This window comes from Rhipicephalus sanguineus, chromosome 6, assembly GCF_013339695.2.
Source record: "Rhipicephalus sanguineus isolate Rsan-2018 chromosome 6, BIME_Rsan_1.4, whole genome shotgun sequence".
NCBI classification, from domain to species: Eukaryota; Metazoa; Arthropoda; class Arachnida; order Ixodida; family Ixodidae; genus Rhipicephalus; species Rhipicephalus sanguineus.
In genome coordinates this window covers 18,971,810-18,988,590 of record NC_051181.1, presented here as the reverse complement: position 1 = coordinate 18,988,590, position 16,781 = coordinate 18,971,810, and the positions used below count along the sequence as shown (strand labels likewise).

General features: G+C 45.7%; 1 protein-coding gene across 1 annotated transcript in view; it reads right to left on the bottom strand.

Annotated features, from left to right (window-relative positions):
• Positions 1-13,279: 13,279 nt before the first annotated feature.
• The window catches only part of LOC125758929 (probable enoyl-CoA hydratase), an 83,606-nt gene continuing 80,104 nt past the window's right edge, over positions 13,280-16,781 (bottom strand). Inside the window, exon 5 of the mRNA XM_049416715.1 lies at positions 13,280-13,500. Coding sequence (XP_049272672.1) covers positions 13,280-13,500 — 221 coding nt within the window. The remainder of the gene's footprint in view (positions 13,501-16,781) is intronic.

Genomic DNA, 16,781 nt, shown 5'->3' with positions numbered 1-16,781 from the left:
CTAAATTTACAGCTCAGTTCACAGAAAGAATGGATAAGCTTTTTGACAGCCTGAACAGTTCGACCCTAAAAAATCAGGACGACAAGTTGCGGTATGCAATGACTGATGGGTTGGAACACCATGCTTCCCTTGAGTCGTGCATCAGTTGGATTGCCCAATGGCACTTTGGTAGTCCTCGAGACAAGCAGCTGCACACTGTTAAAGGTTGGCAGATTACAATCAAAGCCTTGTTGTTGCTGTGGACTGATTTAAAGGAGGACTTTGATTTCACTCATCTTTTCACACGTCGATTGCAGCAAGATCCCCTAGAAAACTTTTTTGGAATCATTCGTCAAAAACATGGCTGCAATGAGACACCAAATGTGTACCAATTCATGGCGGCTCTAAAACATATTTGGATTGGCAAGCTCTTCAAGCTTTCTCAAGGAAACTGTGAGGTGACAGCAATTGCTTTCCTCACCAACTTGGAGAGTGCATCTACATTGTTGTCACCTAGCAGCACACCAACCATAAGCCACAGCACGCAGCAGGCCTCTGATTCATCCGATCTGCAGGCATCTTCACAAGATGCCACTGACATGGTATATGAAAATGTTGTGTACCATGTCGCTGGTACTCTTGTGAAGAGCTTTCTTGAACTGAGGACTAGTGAATGCACATGCGAGAGAACAGTCCTTGAAGCGGATGGTGGCTCTCTCCGTGGACGACACCAATTCTTTGCACTACTCAAGGAAAGTGGTGAACCCCAGAAACTCCTTGGTTCCATTGCAGCAACCTCTGAATCATGTCTGAATTACATAAAGGAATTGGATTTAGCCTTCAGACATGAAATCAACTATTGTGCACATTTTTCCAATGTGTGAAAAAATCTGGTGGAAAGGATGCCAATCTGGTAAGCTATTTTCTGTTCAGTTGGCTGCACTGAGAAATTTCTTAAAATATTCTGCCGCACAAGGCTACATTGGCACATTACATTTGTAAACAGAAACACACAAGAAACAAAGTCAAGGCACAGTGCTGATGCCACGAAAAAACGTAAAGTAGCAGGCTAAATTTATCCTGTGCCTTTCTAGAACATGATTATGTAAATTGGATTTCTAGTGCAGCCTTCTGCACCCATTTCCTATCCATTTTTTTAGATGTGTTGCACTATTTCTTTTTTATGTATATATGTACACATTTTTTATGAATATATGTATATTTTATGTGTACATTTTTATGTGTATATTTATATATGTGTATTTATAATTCTGCTATGGTTGTATCTAATGCATTGACTACTTTTGCTCCTGCTGCGTTACTTTTGTATTATGCAAGTTTAACCGACTAACTTTGTATTTTTTTGAAGCCTTCTGTGCCCTTATTAGCATGAGTATTATGACCAGAGGTTCTGGATTGCTTTAGTATTGGGAAATGCCAACACTTCCCATAAGGCACTGAAAAACCCTGCTCGTTCTGCTTTCTTTCTGTTTGCTTGACATGGTTTGGAAGGCAATCAAACATCCAGCCTCCCAAAAAATGCTAAAATTTATATAATGCTGACTGGTTTTACACTGAAGCAGTCTTTATAAACAGTAACAGTGTGATTAATTCACAATGAACGTTGCAAAAATATGTTGATTAATAAAAAATGTAGGGGTTTTATGTCCAAAAACCATGATACAAATATGAAGCGTGCAGTAGTGGAGCGCTTCAGATATTTTGAGCACCTGGGGTTTTTTTTTACGTGCACCTAAATCTAAGCAGATAGGCCTCAAGCATATTGCATCTATTGATATGCAGCCGGGATTCAATCCCACTACGTTCAGGCCAGCAGTTGAGCACCGTAACCACTAGACCACTGTGACGGGCCACGAAGTTTGAAGCATGCATGAATTCAGGTGCTCACCAAGTCCAAAACATTTTCAGCACCCAGGGGCTCTATCACTTTTCAATTACAAACCTCTGGTCATGACTGTTGTGCCACTGCAAAGAACTGATGGTGTCAGCTATTCACAGGCATAAAAGATACATTGATGAAGTGCTCAGCTCTGTGAGGATTCCAGAGGGGTGTGTTCAGAAGCTGCAACTCGGCTGACATGCATGTTAGTTTGAAATAGAAGCATGCATCCATACTCACTGAAACTATTCACAATGTGCTGTTTGTGTAGAGCAACTGTGTTTCTTATTTAGCTAAACTTTGCAAACTGTGACATTCCACTTCCTGAACCAACGAATGACAAGGGATACAGATCTAGTTGGTGACACATTATGATGAAACTATGCAGCGTTCCCCATCTGCAATTTAAGTACTGCTCAGAAAATCTTCTGGCATTGTGATGGATCCAACATGATACTTGGTAGAAAAATAATAGGGAAGCTGCGTTCAACTTTGCACTTTACTCTACTTATTTCTTTGACATGATGCTTATATTAGTGTATATTTCATGTTACCTTGAGTATTTCGCACAACTTCGAATTTAACTAATGACCTGTGATCATTCCTGTTGTGCACCAGTCACAACCACAATGTTTCCACAAATTTCAAAGGTCACCTCTGAAACTGACCACTCTTTGTTGCATTTTTCTCCCTTTATTACTTAAAAATTAAAGCATCGCGAGTCCTGTTCACATCACGTGTGCTTGCCTGCAACACATTTACCTGGAGGGAAACATGATCAGGGATAGCCAAGCCAAATGGTAGATTTGTCTCACTGCTTTTACAAAATAATATGTTGTAGCACTGCAGCATATTATGACATTGATCTACTTACGTTCCGTGGGTTCGTCTACATGAGCCAAAGGCTATGACTGTTAAGTGCACATATATGCAAAAGTATGTGTGTGTGTATACAGTTGATCCCGGATATATCGAACTCGAAAGGGATCGCGAAGTAGTTCGATATATCGATCATTCGAAATATAAAATATGCGTATTTAAGGCTTATATTAATGCATTGCAGGTCTCCAAACAGTTTCCGGAATTCGTAACAAGCACTAACATGACGATTCGCTCACAACTAGTATGCTAAATAACAAGCTGGCAACTTCTTTTGCAAGTTACCGCACTTTATTTCGCACGAAAATAGTCCGTAAACTAGTCTTGCTTCCTGCGCGCCGTTCATCAAGTCGTCGTAAATATCATTGAAGCTTTTCAAATAAGCAAATTCAGCACCTTCCGCCACAACAGCGGTGACTGACGCTGGACGCCAATGCAAGCTCTGGAGCGAAGAGGTTGTTTAGCAGCAGTGTTGACTTAGCGGCGGCGTTGACATCTTCATAACCGCACGGGTCCACTTACGCGGCACCGGCAACGTCAGCCTTGATCGCGGCATCGACACAGTTAGAAACAGCGATGTCGTCATCTGCACCAATGAAGTCGCTTGCTGCACTCCCGTCCAAGAGCGCGCCCGGATATGCTTAGTCGCAAAATTCACTAAGGCACTGCACGCCGTTGTCAGCGGTCATGACGCACCCAACCACCTGGCACCAAAGCCCGCAAGGAAACAGTTCATGACGGTGCTTTGCTTGACGTCGTTCAATGCACCAGTCATCATTTTATCGCTACGAGGCGCTCACTGTTTAGTTCGACTCCCGAATGAGGTTTTGTCAGGAATGAAGCGAAAAGTACACGAGTCTTCGAGCCGCAAGAGACAACGCAGCCCACAAACAACGAAGTACAGTGTACTAGAATGGGGCAGTGGGCTCACTGCCGTATCCCTGCGCCGCGCCGCCGCGGCCCTCTCCGCTTCGACAGCTTGAGCGCCTGCCAGGGGCGCTGCCGCCAGTTTCTCCTGAAAACTCTTGCAGGGTGTGAAGCCCGTCCCCTTGGTTGGGCTGGTTACGCTGTAGTTGTGGGGGTATCAACAAACGCGGGGTTGGTGGCGAGGAGAGGGCCACCACAATGACACAAGAAGAGATCACAAAAAAAAGAGGGGGGAGGGGGTCGAGCATTTTATTCTTTTTTTTTTTAACTGACCCAAGTAGTTGAAGCTACTGTTTCCATTTGTGTGTGCCTTGCAGCGCATGTTCACGCCGTTCATTCGTTTGAAGGACCTTTGTCAGCACCATGCGTGCCGCTTTACTGCACTTATATATGCTTGTTTTTATGAAGGATCGGCATCTGTGTCTATCCGCAAATCGCAACTGTCTCAAAGACGGCCCGCTGCTGCATCTTGACGGGAGGGACGCGCTTTTTTACAGCCTCAGGCAGTCGTGCACAGAGCATGCAGCGTACGTGCAGAGAAATTTCTGGGGCAGCGTTTGACAACAAAAAACAGCTGGACCCAACGAAGCTGGGAGGGACCGCAGAGCCAAGTGCGACAACAATAAAAGCAAGGAAACGCGCGAGGGCGGTGACAACAAAACCATACTCGTGCTTTGGTAAAACGTGGGGGAGGGGTCAGGGGTACTTTTAAAAGATTATAAAGAACGCTGGTACATCGCTGCTTGTTTCGCTATCGAAGTCCAAAGCACAGAACTATACTGACGGATGAAACGGGCTGGATAGAGATGTGCAGGAAAAGGAGATGTAGAGGGGGGCTGAAGTAGCTCTCATTAGGAAGCGATGGAGGTCCAAAGGGATTGGGCTCTCTTTGGGATGCCCCAGTGCCTGGTAGATCGACGTTGTCGTCGGCTGTCGACTGCAACCATCGCCGGCGTTTCTTGCTGTCCTTTATTTTTCATTTTCGTTGTCGATTAGCAGATGATCATACACGTTTGTTGCATCTGTTTATTGTTCGACCACGAGTGACAATTTCTACATTGTTAATCCATATTGTGATATGGCAAACATTTGCGCATACATAGACAGGGTTTTGTGTAAATAAAATCAGTTTTTCAGCGCGTGACGCTGTCGAGCGTTCCTTCGTGTCCTGTTTTATCCGCACTGCTGAAGAACTGGTGCAATAAAAATATGTGTACACACGTGATGCATGTTACTTGTTATGTACCCTTAATAACTATGTTTAATTTTTTTTTTTTCATTGGGCATACGAACCCAACTGCATTTTTGGTAACCTTGTACGATCTACGTCTGCAAATAAAAAAAGTTTTAAGAGTACGGTGCAGATACATTTATAAGGAGCCGAGTGATTCCGCCCATTATTGATTCGCGAAAAAAAAAAGAACATTAAGTGGGTTAGTTACACAGACCAGCTCATATATATGAAAAAAAAAAAAAAGAATAAGGCGTTTATATTCGGCATAGTGGGGTTCGAAAGGCGGGAGTGAAGTCGCTATGATCGCTACAGTGGCGAAAGTGCATTGAAAATCGTATCGATCAGCAGGACAAAAAAAAGAAAACTAACGCCCCCAACTACACACCCTGTTATTGCAGCGGCTGCGTGGAGGAGCATTTATCTATGCAATAACCGCTTAAAACATTGCCCGCCCTCCGTAAATCAGTCACAACGACAGTAACTTATTTCACAACACATAGAAAACTTGCATCAAAAGAATTTCCGTGAGTTGCGCACCGTAACTTTGACTTTGCTTGCGCGCAAAGCAGCAACGCGTGCTAGCCGTGCCCTGCAACCCGCCGGAAAGTTTCAGGTGATGCTGCGAGCCGCGCCGCCTGTCGGTGGCGATATGAAGTGCGTTACGCTCCGCCGCTCAGTGAGCGCACTACAAACTTCTAGAACACTGTAAACGAAGGAACAAGAACAAGTCCCCACTGTCTACATCTTGGCGATGGCGATGGCACTTGCAGCTCTGCAGCAAGCAGCCGCTGCTTTGGTGCGAAAAGCAAGAAAAGCGTAGCCTCCGAGATGTGTGTTTCATAACCGAAAACGCCAAAAATACGTCGCGACGTTGCGGATCTCGAAGGCCATGCTTTTCGGGCCCGCATGCCATCGTGCGCGAACAAACAGCAAAGGGAATGCGAACAGTGCGACGAGGCTGCCGAGTATCTCCGCATTCATCTCATTTTGGTGCCTTCGGCAATTGGCCCCTTTAAAAACACTATGCACGCGCGTTACAGCCTACAGATCGCGCATCAAACAAGCCAGTGCACTCGCAAGCGCTGCGCAACCAACCAGATCAACGTAATGCAACGACACCACCTTTTTAGTCACCTGTGCGCGAAGAATGATTGGAACTTGACAGAATGCGGCCAAAAATGACCAACATTTGCACTCCCTAGAGTTTGGCGCGGCGCAGCGTTCGATATATCGGATGTTTCGCTGTGCGGGAGTTCGATATACTTGTGCACCAGCCCTATACTTTTGCATGGGAAATTCAAGGAGATGTCTCAACTGTTCGATATAGCCAATAATTCGATATATCTGAGTTTGATATATCCAGGATCAACTGTATGTGCAAAAGGCAATGACACAACGCAGGGCAAAAAAAAAGAAGTACAGGAAAAGGTGTTTTTCCTGTACCCCTTGTTCTCTTTGGCTTGCGTTGCATCATCATCTTTTGCACAGTATGAACCAGCCATTCGAACAACTTGTTTTGTTATGATATATTTCAATGCGCGGAAATGTTTCGCTTCATGCTGTTAAACGTAATCTGTACAGTTCGTATGTGTACTTATTTATGCTGATGTAGCATTTCTTTATATGCTTACCCTGCTTATGTGATTGTATTATGCATTTTTGTATCCTATTTATATTGTACGCGTGCTCGATGTACGCATTCCTCAAGTCAGGTTTTACCACAGCATTATTTCGAATCTTTTTCGTTTTCTTTTGTGGTTATTACTGATATTATAGCCCTAACATTGCCTAAACGTGCAGCAATTGAAGTTTACTTCAATAAAATGTCATGTGAAGAAAGTTATATGCACTTTTTGCTTCTCGAGCGAGCACCGAAAGCGGCTGCTAAGCAGCCGCGCAGCCGCGACGGCGCCGCTTGCCACCATTCGTCATGCTACCACAGCAGCTACAATGAAGCGGAAAAACAAATGCACACATTACATACGTACATCGGCAATAAAGACGGAAGACAGTGCAGTAGCAATTAGTGCGTAAACGCTCGAACGGACATCGCGGCTGCGGGACCGGCGGCACCACGAGCGAGCAAGCGACCGCAAACAATCGCGGCCATATTGGATTTTTTTCCTTTCGGATTGGCTCGCCTCCAACTGATTTCAGGAATCCAGTCAAGTACCGCTGCTCCCAGGCACCGCCACCGTCGCCGGAAGCGGAAAAACGTCCTCGTTGGCCTTATGGGTATGTCACTCCACTGACATTATCCCGACGAGTCAAGACAGTTCCCCCGAGTTTGCAAGTTCTGCGACCTGCATGCAGCCTAAATCGCAGAAATCACTGTCAGGCTCATTGGACGACAGTTCACTCATCGTTGTTTATGTGCACCGCGAGCAGATGACGGATTTGCCGCTAGTACGTCATGAGTTTCTGTATCCCCATGACGTCATACTGATATGAAACGTCACTGAGAAGCCGCCCCCTCGATATCGAAACCGAAAGTGTCTTTTTAAGGTAGCGGTAATTAAAATATATCAAGATCCGATGCAGTGACCATAGAATGGTAAGATCTAGAATTCAACTAGACTTGAGGAAGGAACGGCAGAAACTGATACGCAAGAAGCCGATTAATGAACTAGCTCTGAGAGGGAAAGTACAGGAATTCAGAGTTTCGCTACAGAATAGGTTTCAACCGAGGAAACCAACCTTAGTGTTGATGCAATGAATGACAATCTGACTAGTATGATTAAGGAGTGTGCAGTGGAAGTCGGGGGTACAGTCGTTAGACAGGACGCTGGTAAGCTATCCCAAGAGACGAAAAACCTCATTAAGAAACGTCAAGCCATGAAAGCCTCAAATGCAACAGACAAAATAGAGCTGGCGGAGCTTTCAAAGTTAATCAATAGGCGTAAAGTAGCTGACATAAGAAAGTATAATATGAAGAGAATTGAGCATGCTCTAAAGAACGGAAGAAGCCTCAAAGCTACGAAGACAAAACTGTGCATAGGCAAAAATCAGATGTATGCATTAAGGGACAAGGAAGACAAGGTCGCAACCAATATGGATAGAATAGTCGAAAGAGTGCTACAGAAATCTGTACAGCAGCCAAGACAGTCAGGATGATAACGTAAGAAGCAGTAATATCCCAGAGGAATCTGACATCCCACCAGTATTGACAGGAGAAGTAAAGAAAGCCCTAAAGGGAATGCAAAGAGGCAAAGCCGCTGGTGAGGATCAGGTGACATCAGACCTGTTGAAAGATGGTGGAGAGATTATGTTAGAAAAACTGGCCACCCTGTATACGAAGTGTCTCTCGAAGGGGAGGATACCAGAATCTTGGAAGAATGCCAACATCATCTTGATCCATAAGAAAGGGGACGTCAAGGACCTGAAAAATTACAGGCCGATCAGCTTACCGTCCGTTGTCTACAAGCTATTTACAAAAGTAATTGCTAACAGAATTAATACGACATTAGAGTTCAATCAACCAAAGGACCAGGCAGGATTTCGTACAGGCTTCTCAACAATAGACTGTATTCATACTATCAATAAGGTGATAGAGAAATGCGCGGAATACAACCAACCCCTATACATAGCCTTCATAAATTACGAGAAGGCATTTGATTCGGTGGAGACATCAGCAGTCATGCAGGCGCTGTGGAATCAGGGCATCGACGAAGCCTATATAAACATAATGGAAGAAATCTACAGCGGATCCACAGCCACTATAGTCCTCCATAAAGAAGGCGAGAGAGTCCCAATAAAGAAAGGCATACGGCAGGGAGACACGATCTCTCCAATGCTATTCACCGCGTATTTACAGGAGGTTTTCAGGGCCATAGATTGGGAAGAATTAGGGATAAGAGTTAATGGAGAGTATCTCAGTAACCTGAGATTCGCTGATGACATTGCATTGATGAGTAACGCGGGAGACGAATTACAGCTCATGATTACTGAACTGGATACGGAAAGTAGAAGAGTAGGTCTGAATTAATATGCATAAAACTAAAGTAATGTGGAACAATCTTGGCAGAGAACAGCGCTTTGCGATAGGTGGCGGGACAATGGAAGTTGTAAAGGAGCACGTCTACTTAGGACAGGTAGTAACCGCAGAGCCGAACCATGAGAGTGAAATAACTAGAAGAATAAGGATGGGATGGGGCTCATTTGGCAAGCATTATCAAATCATGAATGGTAATCTACGACTATCCCTCAAGAGGAAGGTATATAACAGCTGCATCTTACCGGTACTTACCTACGGAGCAGAAACCTGGAGACTTACAAAGAGGGTTCAACTTAAATTGAGGACGACGCAGCGAGCGATGGAAAGGAAAATAATAGGTGTAACCTTAAGAGACAGGAATAGAGCAGAAAGGGTCAGGGAACAAACGAGGGTTAAGGATATCATACAGTCGAACCCGGGTATATCGAACTCGCCAAAAAACGTTTATTAGTTCGATATATGGCATAATTCGATATAGGCCCGCTATAGTATTTTGACACAAAGGCACATAACAATAAGAAAAGTACTTTATTAATATGGTGGCTTACTTGCGTGCCCTACTTTGGAACAAAATAGTACTGGATTTTCTTCTGTGTCAACGACTTCGCTGCCTGTGACAGCACGCACGCCTCCACGTTGTCCAACGAGTCGGAGCAGCCTTCCACATTCACGCAATAGCGCCGGACTAACGCAAGTGCACTAATCACGTCGGAGGATGTAGGCAATGGACCATCGTCAATTTCCTTATTGCTGTCGCTTTGGCTCGTAGTCGGCACGACGTCTGCAACGTAGCACTCATCTTGTAGCTCACCCATGATTGCGACATCATCGTCCGCACTGATGAACTCGTCGAATGTCGATCCGTCGATAGCTCCCGGGAACTCAAGGTGCTCCTTGGAATTTCGTGCGCGGCGGCGACGTCGGACTTCTTTTCACCGCGCTTGACCCGATTTATGATTTCGAGTTTCGCGGCGAACGGCAAATTCTGCCTCTTTGCACAAGCCATGACGACAGCGCGCCAATAAAGTTCACAGAGCACCGACAGGCAACACCACCAGCACGGACCACGCTGAATGAGGACTCGAGGAAAACAGGCAGCAGCAGGCACACAAGCATAAAGAAAGAAAAAATGGCGCTCACTTCTACCGCCTCCGCGCTAGATCCGCGCCTCGGAGAAAGCACGACGGCCTCTGATTGGCTGTAAGCGCTGCGAACGGGCCAGGATCATTTCTTGCAGGGGGGTGTTCGCCCGTGCACAACCGGGTCTAAACCACTTTTCTAGGCTGGCGCCGGCAGTTTTCCCCGCCACCGCGAGGGAAAGCCAACTTGCTGGGGCACTTTTGAGGCACATGGAGTTTGATATATCGGTTGTCGTTGCTATTTTCGTTCGATGTAACAGTAACTTTTGCTATATATTCTCAATGTAAATTTACCGTGTTTAGAAATTGTTCGATATACGGGATAATTTGATATAAACGGGTTCGATATAGTCGGGCTCGACTGTAGTTGAAATCAAGAAGTATAAATGGATATGGGCCGGGCACGTAGCACGTCGGCAGGATAACCAGTGGTTATTAAGGGTAACTGACTGGATTCCAAGAGATGGCGAACGCGTGAGGGAGAGACAGAAAATTAGGTGGGTAGATGAGATTAAGAAGTTTGTAGGTATAACGTGGCAGCAGAAAGCACAGGATCAGGTTGATTGGCTGAACATGGGAGAGACCTTTGCCCTGCAGTGGGCATAGACAGGCTGATGACGAATTAAAATATATATGATGCATTCCCAGGCACCACAATACCCGTTTTAGGTTTATTGACACCAGTATTTTTATTTAGAGCAACAATCCGATAATTTATAAAATTCGTGGCAGTACTCCTTAACTGGACGAGACATACTAACACTGTAATAAGCTCGTGCAATTACACACTATTTTATCTTAGACGAGCTCTCAAGCTCTCCACTCCCGCCGTTCGCCTTATTGCATTTAAGGCAATTGTTCAACCTACTTTAGATTATGCATCCATAATTTGGTACTCTAACACTGGAAAAAATATCAGCGAAATGGAAAAAATTGAAAAGAGAGCTGTTAGATTTATTTATAACATTTTAGGCTGTACTTCAATAACATGTTTATTAGCAAGAGCCAACCTCCCAACACCTACACAAAGAAATAAAGTATAAAGCGCGGCACGTTCGGGTTATACGCACACATACCACTGCCACATGCACAATAATGAGCAGTTAGCTGAAGATGCATACGGGTTGGGCGCACCTGCCGCCTGCTGCCACCACTCCTCTGTGCGTTTCCAGTGCTTATCCATAAAGACATCACTGCACTGCACCGTGACAGTGGCCTCTTCAGATTTTCACTATGCCTTTCGGACTCTGCTATGGCCGCAAACAGATTGACTCACGAAAGTGCTGGTTTGAACGTACGAGATGATAGACACGGCAGAGGTGGGGGCTTTAATTAATGCCGTTTTGGACCTGAAATTTGGGCAGAAGGTCAGAGAAATTGGACGCCAAAGAGCTTCAGCGTCCGAAATTTCAGATGTTCTTATACATTGATGTCTATGGGACAGATTAGGAACTTCGGACTCGAAGGGAGCGCGCCCTTGTCCGCCACATCAGCTGGACCTCCACAAAAGTTGAAGGAGGAGAAGAGGTTGAGAAAACAGTCTTTTCCTTTCACATGTACAGTATTGTCAACACCACATTGGTTGCACCAAATCATGCAAGTAAATTCCATTCGGCCTCTGCATTGCTTCATTCTAGCCAAAAGAAATGCTTTCATGTTATTATCTCATAAGAATATGCTTAGGGATCCTCTGAAACTTTTTTTCTGTAATTTAACTTCGATGTATTAAAAAATATTCGACAACTATTCGAAAAAAATTCAATTCGACTCGCACTCACATTTTAATATTCGAATTCGCTTCGCACTCAAAATTTTGCTATTTGCATTTGCCTAAGATGACTCGAAGGCGGCGACGGCCATCTTCTTTTTCTTCAGTCAATTTACTGTTCTTCCTCCCGAAATCTTTCTAGTTCGCACTGCCTCCAGGATTGGAGGCATTGCAAGCTTTCGACACCTCACCTGGTTTTGCACTGCCTCCGTGATTGATGGGCCAATCACGGAGGCAGTCCAAGGCAACGATGTCATGTGATGACGTCATCATTTGACGTCAGGTTATGTGACATCATGATGGCGTCACAAATTTTGGTAATCTGTGACATCATGACGTGATGGTGATTTTTTTGCATCACTCGTGTTGATGCCGCCGAAGAGGGACGCTGACAGTCAATTTTCTCACTTGATGAGACTTTCGCCTTAATAGGTACAGTAACTGTTCATCGTACCCACTATGTCTGGTCAACTGTTACCATAGTGAGGCCCTTTTGTACAAGGAATTACCGTAGATTAAAGCGTACTTCTTGGCTTAGCATGTGCCAACAAAACATAGATATTCGCTACTTAAAATGCCTTGCTGTTGGCTTCATGTTCGGGCAACACCACCTAGATTATTGAATTGGGCCCCTTTCGGGCCCGATCTGTGATTGAGCCGGGCCAGGCTGAGTAGGTGAAATATTTCCTCGGATTCGGGCGGGGCCCGGTTCTCTCTTTGATGCACCGGGCTGGGTTTTGGGGGGCAAACCTCAACGAGTGGCGGGCCCGGGCCAGCCCGAGCCGAGAATCAAGGCCCGTGCAGTGCTCTGGTCCCGGCACCATTAACAACTTCTCGTGTAGGAACATCAATTAAGCATTCATATTCGTAGCTTTGCAGTATACTGGTGTAATTAACGATAGGTGATGTGTCATTGAGTAGGTTAATGCTAGTGTCACACATTATAATGAGTTTTGTTCTCTGCTGAAATGGTATGTAAAATATGATCAAGATTAGAGAAAATCTACAACTGAAGATGAAAGAGATCGGTAAATGCAGCCAAATATGAAACCTCTGCGATCATAGGAGAGCAATTAGCTATTTCAATCCAAACTGACTTGCAATTGGTTACAGATAAGTGTAAATCATGTCGTGTCCGATCAGAAAGATCAGGAGAGATATAAATGGCTGCACTACCATGACTGCTAGGTGATGGTGTACATTTGTGTTTTACGCTGCACAGGCAGGAAAAAGAAAAGTGAGGAAAAGTCAGCCAGAAACAAACTGTCAAACCGGTTCATTACCCTTAACTATTAACGACATTTTACAATTAACAAAAAGAAACTAGCCCTCGAACTTCTTTAGACACAAAAGCAAAGAAATAAGAAGCCTCTTCAATGAAGCACCCTACAGTACCTAAATTAGTCTTCACTACTACTAGTCTTCTCTCTATCCTCAATTAACTTTCCAAGAAATTAGCTTAAAAGAGGCGTGCCATTTTCACAACAGCAATGGGTGCAGAGCACCAAGGGCAACACAATGTGCACTCACCAGTTCCACAAGACACAATGCGGTTTGCAATGCCAATCTCATGGGCTTCCTTTGCTGAGATCGGTCGCCCAGTCAGGACAAGGTCCAGAGCGCGTGACAGGCCAATCAGGGCTGGCAGTCGTGCTGAACCCCCAGCCATAAGTGGCACTCCTGCAGGCCAATGCAAGCAAGATGCATTGGCACCTAAAATTGTATCACCTTGAACTTTGTACACAACTTATGCAAGGATATAAAGGATGAACAGGCAGAACAGAAGGACCTCAACAGATTCATGCGTGCACTGTCTGCCAATGTGCTGTATTCACAGCTTAAAACATCAGTCACCAAAATCACATATATTCATGCTGTAACCAGCAAAGCTCTGTAACCGAAAATTCCAGTGGATCACATGCATTGTGACAATTGATTTCATGCAAAGTAATCAGCCAGTAGCTGGCTAAGACACATTTTTTGGCATTAAGCTAAGCATTATGAGAAGTGGATATACATGTTTGTGTAATTCAACTAGTTGTGTGCATACTGCATGCTTACTGGCAACTAAAGGGTAATTTATGCTCTGGCGTAACATCTGCACTCACATTGGAGCACAGATGTCAGTTTTATCGAAACCAAGTGCACGCTTTGCTGAACATGTCGTAAGTGGTGCGAAGCTAGGACCATGAAAAAGGGCCGGAGGAAAGAGACAGAAGAGCGCCAAACTGTTTCAGCAAACTAAAGCACCAACTCGCCCAAAAACAAGTTCTTCTACAAGTGCACGCTACGGTATGCTGATGTGTACTATCGCGCTCAGTATGACCTACATCATGCGAGCGCGTGGCCGAGCTCTCTGCAAGGTTGTACGGTGGCGCCGGTAATGGCATATTTTCGAGTTATCGGGAGAGAGTTCAGCTGCTCGTGCGAGCGCGCATCACCCCCACTTGCTTGCTTTCACCCTCGAAGTTATCATTTTCGAAGCTGATATCACCGCAGGGCAAGAACGAGGGCGAGGGTGAAAGCAAGTGCAGGCGATGCGCGCTCGCAGGAACAGCCAAACTCTCTCCCGATAACTCGAAAATATGCCATTACCGGCGCCACCGTACAACCTTGCAGAGAGCTCGGCCACGCGCTCGCATGATGTAGCTCATACTGAGCGCGATAGTACATTATTAGCAGCATTCACAGGCATATTCCTGCCAAATTGAGCAATGCCTGACTACATGAGTACATATGTAATGTTTATTACATTGTTATGAAAGAGGATAGCCAACACTGCAACCCCAATTAACGTTAGGCAAGCACCACCACCACAGCTGATGTTAGACAATTGTCCCCACAACTGTACCTGTAATGCTTCACTTTTGGAGCGCACAAAAGAACAGGGACGAAAAACGATGCGGACACAGCGCTGACTTCCAACATATGCTTTATTTTCTACAGTGGTAGATATATATATACAACAGAAAGCAACGCACACAGGCGCATTGTACAGGAAGACTTCATGTAAAACCACAAATAAGTATGTGTGATAAGCAGTCAAACAACCGATACCGGATTTTTTCTTCTTTACAAGATCAAGAGGTCATTCCTGAATGTCACTATCGTCGAGTCACCCTGAGGGCCTTGCTTAGAAAGTCTACTTTTTTTTTGGATAGGTCAATTGAAGGTGTACTAATGCACGTGTCTCCCAGACTTGCAATCTTCGCTGCTCCAATTATCTCACGTGTTGTTTGTTCCTGGCTTCTTCCTATTGCAGTACACTGCGAATATATGGGATCGCACCCACACTTCCATAGGCCAAATGTCCCACGGCTCGAGTTGGCAAGTTATTTGCGTGCTCACGCAGCCTGTCATTGGCACACTGTCCCGTCTGCCCTATGTATTTCTTGCCACAGGACAGCGGTAACTCATAAACGATGTTGTTCTCACATTTAACAAAGCTTTCTTTGTGCTTCTTCTGGCACCTGGGTTTTTCAGAACCACTGTAGGAGGCCTTGCACAGATTATAAAGCTTGTTTGGTGCTGAAAGGACAACTCTTACGTTGGCATTATTCCCTATCTTTTTCAGCCTACGTGAGACATCATGAAGGTACGGTGTGACGGCGCATTTCTCCTTGACAGGCTCCGTTTCAGGTGAAGCATGCTCCTCACCCTCGCGAGCGTGTTTGACAGTCTTGAGAAGACCTTCCGCCACAGATGTGACGACATACTGAGGAAACCCCGCCTTTTTCAGGCGGTCAGCTTGTGCCTGGAAACTACACGAACACTTGTGAGGACATGAGCAGCGAAGCGCATTCATTAGGGTTAATTTTGCAATGCCCCTTTTAACTAACTTGGAGTGGCCCGAAGAAAACGGCAGAAGCGGCTTATTGGCCCTAGGCCCGCCCAACCAGCAGACTATGGTCTCGCTCGAAAAACATTCTGATGTCAAGAAAACGCCGAGACGCCGAGAGCCTTCCCGAGTGCAAGATTGTACACATAATCCAATGGCAATAAGTGCAGAGAACATAGCATCGGTTTCTCTGGCTCCTTCTGCCGTCTAATAATGGGCAAAACGTTGAGCCATTGCGAACGACGGGGCTCATCGCGCGGCACCACATGAAACGATAGTTGGGTCGACACTGCCGCTGCCCTTGAGCAAACGCCTTGGGCCGTTTGTACAGCCGGCTCACACCATCGTCCACATCGTTTGCCTTCAAGCCGATATTTCCAGGGAGGAGAACACGTTAGCGTATCATCCGATGGTGAGCATGGACGAGATGCCCAATAGGGTATACAAATGCACCACGCAATGACGATGTACAAGTCCCACGCTTTGGCGACCTGATTCCGAGAACCCCCGCCGACGAGGTACGCGTCGAGTCCAGACAGTGGTCCGGAGGGTCATTGACTTCGGGGATCTTCCATGACGGCCACTGTCTCGAGCACCTGGAAACGCTTGAGCTGCATGTGTTCATGTGAAGACGGGCCCTGCGTGATAAGAACCCTTTCAGCGGCTCCGCCTCACGTTCACAACGCCGCGCAGAAAGAGGCGTTCGCGGCTGCCCCATCGGGCTTCCGCGCAACAGGCCGCCTCACTCACTCAACCAAGCTTACCAAGCACCTTCTAGGCAAATGACGGGCTCGATGCTTCCTCGCAGTGCTAATACCAGTGGGAAAGGTTTCCGGCCGACAGGCCAACGCACACCGGCGCCTGTCATTTTGGTATTATCAATCTAAACTTAACAAGCCACGCAACAAAACCAACGAAACTGCAACGCTGAAGCGCGGCGCTGGCGAAGTGGGCGAAACATGCACGCTGTGCGCGGAGCAAAACCGAAACCATCACGGTCGCACGCAGCGCCATGCCGTTTTTTCTTCTTTATTTATTTTAGTTGCGTTAAATCTGTCCTTCCTTGAGTGGCACGGCTTAAATAGGAGCCGAGTACTGTTTATAGACGTTTAAGAGAAATGTA